The sequence below is a fragment of the Etheostoma spectabile genome, chromosome 13 (assembly GCF_008692095.1).
Source record: "Etheostoma spectabile isolate EspeVRDwgs_2016 chromosome 13, UIUC_Espe_1.0, whole genome shotgun sequence".
In the NCBI taxonomy this organism is placed as follows: domain Eukaryota; kingdom Metazoa; phylum Chordata; class Actinopteri; order Perciformes; family Percidae; genus Etheostoma; species Etheostoma spectabile.
In genome coordinates, this window is record NC_045745.1 from 12272957 (window position 1) to 12280912 (window position 7956).

The window sequence follows — 7956 nt, forward strand, 5'->3', positions numbered from 1 at the left end:
TGGCGTCTCCCTTAGAGATAGGGAGAGAAGCTCAGTCCTCGATGAGGAGTTTGGAGTAGAGCCGCTGCTCCTTTGGGTCGAAAGCAAAAACATGAAATATACATTTATCTTCACTCAACGTGACCATTTCAGCCATGTCAGAACTGAGAAAGTAGGTGATTAAATATTGAAAATGTTCAAATACAGAACATCTTGTGTTGCTTTAGCCATCGCTTTGTAATAGACATAGATTTTTGAAAATGTTCATTCAAGTGATCAGACAAACAACTTTGCCCTTTAATTTACATGCTATTTCAATAGAAAAAGGTGACCATATTTAATGGTTAATGAATAGTAATATCCTGAATAGTGACCTCTGTTAGCCGTTGCAGTTAAGACTGTGAGACATTACGATTCCCAGCTCCTCCTGTCCACATGCCAAAGTGTCCTTGAGTGAGACAATAAACCTCAAATTGTCACTGTTGAGCAGGTCAGTGCATTGCACGCCAGCTCCGCCGCCATCGATGTGAGTATCATGCGTTTGTGCGTGGGAGAATGAGAGGCGTTGGAAAGCACTTTGTCCTTCTCAGGTTCAGAAGTGCTTTCTGAACACAGTCCATTTAGTATTTCATTTTTTTTAAGTATTTTGAGTGCTGAGTGGTAATGTGAGATGGGACGTGATTCCATCACTACAAGGTCTAATGCAAACATTAAAGAATCAGGTCTCTTCAACTGTAACCTAATACAATACTTACATGCTCTATGTACGTTAACAGAGTTATTGGTTGCTGTAATCAATCCTTCTCTCCAAACAAGCTGCAAAGCTATAGCTACCTTTGAGTGCCTACACTTTAAAAGATGAGGTGTGCAAAATCCACAGTACTCAATCTGTGAAAGATGCATTTAAAAGCTTAAATAAAGCTAATATGCTTTACTAGTCCAATTTAACCAAATCACATGTAAAACACACTAAGGAGACTGTAACTTACACTGCACTAATGTTACACTGTAATCATTTGGCTCAGAGAGTGGTGAACAGGTGGAACAGGTGTGATCTTGCGTTGCGTTGTGTTATATAGAGACACAACAGGCCAGCATGCCCAGGTGAGTTGTCGTTTTATTCTGGTAACAGACAACTTGTTCAGACCGCTGTTAAACAAACATTGATGGCAATGATGTTATTAATAGATATATGGAAACACACGTTACCACACACACTTAAAGCCTAGTAGATGGCTAATTTAGCTAGCAACATAGCCTACATGCCGTTGTTCTCAGAGCAGAAATGAGTATTAAAATTGCACTTGATCATAGTCCACAGTTATCCTCCCCTAGGTACATACAAAATACATCAATATAATGAATGAAAATTACCAATATTTTAAAATAATCTGCGCAGTCTCATAAACATGACTTACCGCTTAAAGGGCAAATTGAACTGGGAAGAGTATAACATGCTCATCCCCTTAAAAACAATCACGCATATACAGTATAACACTAAACCAAAGAACACAAATACACTTACGGCAAGTGGAAGCATTAATAATCATGTTACACATGCACAGTATAATGAACATAAATGCTTAGAGTGCTGAAAGAATACCAAGCAATAGGGTAAGTAGCAGCAGTAATCAGCATGACCAGTGACACTGCACTCCGTAACTTGAATAGAAAGAGAAAAGGTTATACTTTCACTTTGTCACCCGCCTCCCAAAGTCTCCTTCTACTGTACTGTCTTGACACCGCTTTTAAATTAGCTTCATCACTATCAGCCTTAAAAACTGACAGATCAGATAATTTACAGCCTTTCACAGTTTGGACAGACGTCTCTTCCAAAGACACAACTATCAATTACTTTTGTCAGACATCTGTGATGTCCTTCTCACGCTATCAGATACGATGGAACAAGAGAAGAAGAACAGGGCAAAGAGAGCACAAAGCTAAAGGTCACTCTTTTTTTAGTAACCAGAATACACAAAGAGATGTGAAATATACTGCAGTGTCGCCCAACTCACCTTCTCTTTGCCAAGGCCACTACTTTTTGTGTTGTGAAAAATACTACTGTGTTCAACCCTGCTGTGTGAAACAGGTTGTTCTTCAACATCTGTCTTTAAATCTCTTTGAGCCTTACTGTATTGTTGCCCCAAGCCTTGAGCATTGAAAACGGTGTCCTTGCGATGGTGCCACTACTGTATGTCTCAGTGTTACTTTTCAATGTGTATTAGAAGGTATTTATTCATTCAGCTCATGCTTTATACCACAATGCCTTCTTTAGAAGTGATGCATAAGAGGATTATGAGATCTCTGAGAAATGTTTTTATGAAATGGATTATATCTGATTGGCAAGGATTGTGTCAAATTGATGGAAGGCAAGGGTGTGTTAGGGTAGGCCGTAAGTGGTTAGTTCTTTGTGCAGTTCTGAATCCAGTTGCAGATCTCTTTTTTTTTGTAACACTGTGACAATGTTTGATATGTCTTATGCAGTGGTGGAAGAAGTATTCAGATCATTTACTTAAGTAAAAGTACTAAAACTACACTCTAAAAATACTCTGTTACAAGTAAAAGTCCTGTATTGAAAATGTTACACAAGTAAAAGTATGTAAGGAACATCAAGAAAATGTACTTAAAGTATTAAAAGTACTCAATGACAGCTAATCATTTCAGCTGGACTTGTAGGCCTGGACCTCAGGCCTATATTGTTGGATTTTACTCATAATTGAACATCATATTTCTAAATCTACATTGTAACTAATTACTTGGTACTACTAAGTAATACTAAGTACTTGTACTTAAATTCCATTCCATTCCACCACTGGTTGAAGTATTTGTAATCTGGCTCCAGAGCTCTGAATCAGCACCAACATCTGTGATTTGGTCACTGTGTCTGCTGTTGTGATCATTGATAGCTGTTTCCACCGGCTGATCAAAACAATCAACCAATCAGAGCTTTGTAGCCAGGATTGAGCAAGGGGATTTCATCGTTGTGCATAACTGGCACAAAGCCTGGCTGCATCCATGGAAACGGTGCTAGGAAATGGCATCAAGGGTGCATAAGAATACCACACCTGTGTTGTTGTAAGTGGATTTACAGAACTCTTAAATCAGCATATTTCTTCAATTGACACGACAAACTGCTCGTGGCATCCGCTACCTTAACTTTCCTGTCCCTGAAAATAAGTTTAGTGGGATGGCTATACATGTTTTAATCGGCAATGGTGGTTAACAATGAAGACAACAACTCCCATGATCCCACGCAACTTCACAACGTAATCAAAAGGCCGTGTTTTACATCCGTGGGTTCGATAAAAATGCTTCTAGCGGCCAAAAATTACATATTGTACATTTATATAACTGGATGCCATTTACCACAAGGCTCTTAAATTAATCTATGTGATCCATATATCTTCATCATCCTTGTAGTAGAAAGTGTGACTAGAGTTTGTCCTTCCAGAGCAACTCTGCCTTTGAAAACGGTTGAATGCTTTCTACATTGCATCTGGATACTGCAGCACCGGTATGTTTGAATCTGGGAGCATTTAATTCAATTAAGTCATTAGGATTAGAGTCTTACCTCTCATTTTAATCAGGTCTAACAAGGCTTTTGAATGAGCTACACTAATTGGGGTATACTATTCATCTGCCACAATAAGGGCATCGTGTTTAGAGAAAAAGAAACGAATAGCTGCACTAATTGAAACCAACCATTTAAGTGTTTTTGGTGCATGTGACAAACCGGTGTATGGAAAGCATTTGCATGACAAATAACACATTTGTAAGCTGCATTTTACAAGTTCCAACTTTTCCCTACTGTGTTTGTAGTTCTTAGGCATTTTTTGTTTTGAGGGTTGTCAGTAGACCTTTGTAGGAGGATAATCAAAGACAGAGAGAAGTGGAAAGGTAGTAGCAGCGTCACTGACAGAGCACCCAACAGTATGGTCGAACAGAGCATAAATGTTTGTTGAGATTGATTTTATTTTGGATGCAGATTTCTTTCCACATCTTTTTACTTAATGTGGTGACAAGCTTCATCTCCAGTCAGCCCTATGGTACCACTTAAACATGTGCTTGATGTTCTTGTTTAATGATGCCCAAAATCAATTGTGGTGATTAGTATTCTACTTCTCACTGCCGGTGTCCCTCTCTCCTTTTTCTCTTGTATTTCAATCACTCCCTCTGTCTCTCTCGCTTGACATTAGAGGAAAATACTGCAGCGTCATCTTCCTTCTGTAAGATCATTTATGAAATCAAAATGTAGCCTGGTGTTTAAAAAAAAAAAAAAATCTATTTATGTCTGTTTTGATGTCTTTTGCGTCAGATGTTTCCATGTTTAATACTTTTAGCTGTAAGAAAAAAACCAGAGCATACACAGATCTATACTAGGGGAGTACAGAGTGCAAAGAGCCTGGAGTTGCTGTCAATCAGAGCAGAATTTATCAGGAGATCAAAGAGGGATGGAGACGGGTAGGCTTTCATCTTAACCACATGTTGTCAGTCTACATTACAACTGATAGAGTGTGCTTAGGTAGATGGGCCAACAAGGTAAAGCAAGATGAAAGTGGGTAGAGATGATGAAGATGGCAGGATTTATGGATATATCCTCAATATTCCACCATAGGCCAACTGAAGGACAGCCAAGTGTATGTGCTATATGTCTGTACATGCTACACAGAAAGGTGTGTGTAAATATGGGTCTTGTGTTTTCTCTCCTTTTATTTTCAACTGATACATGCTGTGTTACATCACTTTGCACTGTGATTGACTAATTAAATTGAGCTAGGTTTTTTTTTCTCTCCCTCTGTGAAGTTCTTTGAAACATGTTTGAAGTGGTGATGCATGTAAAACAAAAATGAGTTATGGCCTTTTTGTGTTTAAAACCTATAAAACTATTCAATACTTATTCAACAACTTATTCATACAGCCTTCACCATAATTTCTGTACTATCTATTCTATCTAAGTTTGAACATCATTGATCCAATCATAGCTCTGTACATGGGATTAAGAATTGGAACATTGTCTTCCTGTGCCCCAGCCAGAAGAATGGTTCCTCCCATTCAAAACAGAGACATTGACACAGCTGTGGAAGTTGAGTTTGGTTTGTTTGTTTTACACAACATAAAAGACGCATTGCATTGAAGAAATACAAAAATACATGCAAGGGTGTTAGAAACCTGCAACGGCTTATATAAAAAAAAACATCAAAGTACTGTACATACACAAATGTAGGCATTCAAATCAAAAATACATATTAAGTGTCAGAGTGCAAAATTAAAGCCAACAAACTGTTCTAAGTCAACTCAAAAATTAGAAGTGGATGACGGAAAAAAAAATGGAGTGGTAACAGTGAAATAATCTTGAATAGGTGTGTCATCTCTTGAACAAACTCAAAGGAAGTAAAGACGGCTGCTGTACAGGACGGGCACAGCAGCTTAGGAAAGAGGCCAGCTATCACGATGGGCTCTTCCGATGTCTGCGGGTTGTTGACCTCAAACAGTCAATCACTGAAAAGGATTTGACAGCAAATATTGTTTGTCCATTTGTGTTTGTCCCTCTAAAATTGAGGGATTGTGCATAAAAAAGGCTCCAAATCCTACACAGTTCATCTGATGCTAGAGTGTAAAGGAAATCTGTTCAAATACTTCCAGATTTACGATGAATTGTAAAGCGTGAAGATTGCTGTTATACATGGATTTATTGCAGCATTTGATGTCAACATTACTTGTATTCTTTAATGTAATTTTACTATGCATGTGTCATATAAATTATAGAATGCATTCTCATGAAAGGGATTTTTACTATTGTACAAAAATGTATGCACATCCAAATGTATGATATTGTACAAAACAAGGAGACCGCCCGCTGGTCACGTGACGCCGGCTACATTGGCTGTCTACAAGCTCCGTGACGCCGAGCCGCAATTGCTTCCTGTTTAAGCCGCTACAGGGCTTTGTGACACCCAGAGGTGTCAAAAATATTCAAGTCCATAACTCAGGTAGAAGTATAGACACTAGGGTTTAAAAAGACTTCTGTAGAAGTTGAAGTGTCAACTCCAGTTTTTTATTCAAGTAAAAGTACTGGTTTCAAATCTAAGGGAAAAAAAGAATATCAATATGTTTTTTTTTCTTCAAATTAGATGGCGCATTTTGGAAACAATTAGCTCATTAGCGCATTTGAAAGGAGTTGTTTTTGCATCCAACCATTTATAAAGTTCTTCCAGGTACGGCCAGGGATGTAGAAGGGTTGGCTGGTCTTCCTGGCTACCTACCTCCTCGCTGGTGCTTGGTTGGGACATGTCACTTGAGTTATCTTGAGTCTCTGCCACAGACATCTATGTACTAGGCTACATACAGTATGCCTACTATTTCCCTGCTGGAGTGTAACTGATTTATATCATGTGCAGGTGTGATGGATTGTATACAAACCAATAAGGTGTCAGAATGGTATAAGTGTATACTTCTCTTCCAGTCACAATCAAATTCACTCTATCCTGCTCTATGGCACGATTGATCTGGATAGTTTTTTTTTTTTTTTGAAGGATGACAAGCTGGGATGAAAACAAGCCGTACTGAAATTAAAGTAATGAGGCTAGTTTTAAAATGTAATGAGTAGAAAGTACAGATAATTGCGTAAACATGTAAGGAGTAGAACTAAAAAGTCAACTGTAAAATAATCACTCCAGTAAAGTGTAGATACCCAAATTTCTACTTAAGTAAGGTAACGCAGTAGTTATACTTCCTTATTTGACACCTTCGGTGACACTGGCTACAGACTCCCGTCACAGCTGGACCAGATCAGTTGGTAGATGTGTTCAGCCGTTACAGAGCTCTGAGAAGCCAGCTAAGGTGATCCACATGGTGCTTCGTTGTATCAGCATTGTGTATCAGTAGTTGGTTGTTCAGTTATCCAAGAATAGGTAACTTTGAGCCAGGTACAAAGCACCGCGAACTGCCGGTGGATTTCGGTGGACATTGCGATTTTGTTTGGGCCACAAAAATGTAGTCTTATGCGGCCACAATGTTAAGTTTAACGCTAGTCACCAAAATGACTAGTTAAGTTTAGGAAAAAGATCGTGGTTTGGATTTAAAGCCAGAGTGCTTAGTTTCTGTCTCCCCCATGACTAATTCTGTAATCAAGTTATGACAACAAAACTGTTCCACAGCCACATGATACAAGCCTTCCATGATCGCGCAACACCCCCTATCCTCCTCCTCTGTTGCTTGTAGCCAAGGAGGACACAGAGGATTACAAATCATGATGGACTCTTCAGAATAAATAATTATCTTCACCTGAGTTTCTGCGCTCAAAAGTCGCCGGATGATACAATGTTCTGAACACTGCTATGCTGAGAAATACAGAGAGAGTTTTGAGGAGCGGTTAGTCTAAATTAACTTTGTATCACCTCATTTGCCGATGGCTTGAATATAAAGGGATTTTATTATTCTAATTATAAGTGTTACGCACTTTAAGCTTTAAACACTCCCAAGGAACACGCATTTCCCCCGGAAGGCGTATATTTTTAAAGTTATTTTTTTTAAGTTATCTTTTGGGCATTTTCGGCCTTTATTTTTGACAGGACAGATGAAGTCATGAAAGGGGAGAGAGAGGGGAATGACCGCAGCAAAGGTCAGAGTTGAACCCGGGCCCGCTGCGCCGAGGAGTGAACCTCTATATATGGGCGCCTGCTCTACCAACTGAGCTATCTGGGCGCCCATTTTGAACATATTGTTCATGAGAACAGGCTGAATTATAAAAATCTAATGTGTGTTTTTCTCCTTCAGCACTGAAAGACGCTCGCTTTCAGCTGGTGAACTTCTCAGACAACGAGCTGCGGGTGTCGCTGTCAAATGTCTCGCTGTCAGACGAGGGTCGATATGTTTGCCAGCTCTACACAGACCCCCCGCAGGAAGCCTACGCTGACATCACCGTGCTAGGTACAACAGCAAAGCACACACAAACATGCACACACACACACACACACA

General features: G+C 39.3%; 1 protein-coding gene across 1 annotated transcript in view; it reads left to right on the plus strand.

Annotated features, from left to right (window-relative positions):
- Positions 1-7956, plus strand: part of LOC116700210 (cell adhesion molecule 1-like) — a 393444-nt gene that overhangs the window by 299408 nt on the left and 86080 nt on the right. The window contains 1 exon segment of the mRNA XM_032533207.1: positions 7756-7908. Within this exon segment, the coding sequence (XP_032389098.1) occupies positions 7756-7908 (153 nt within the window).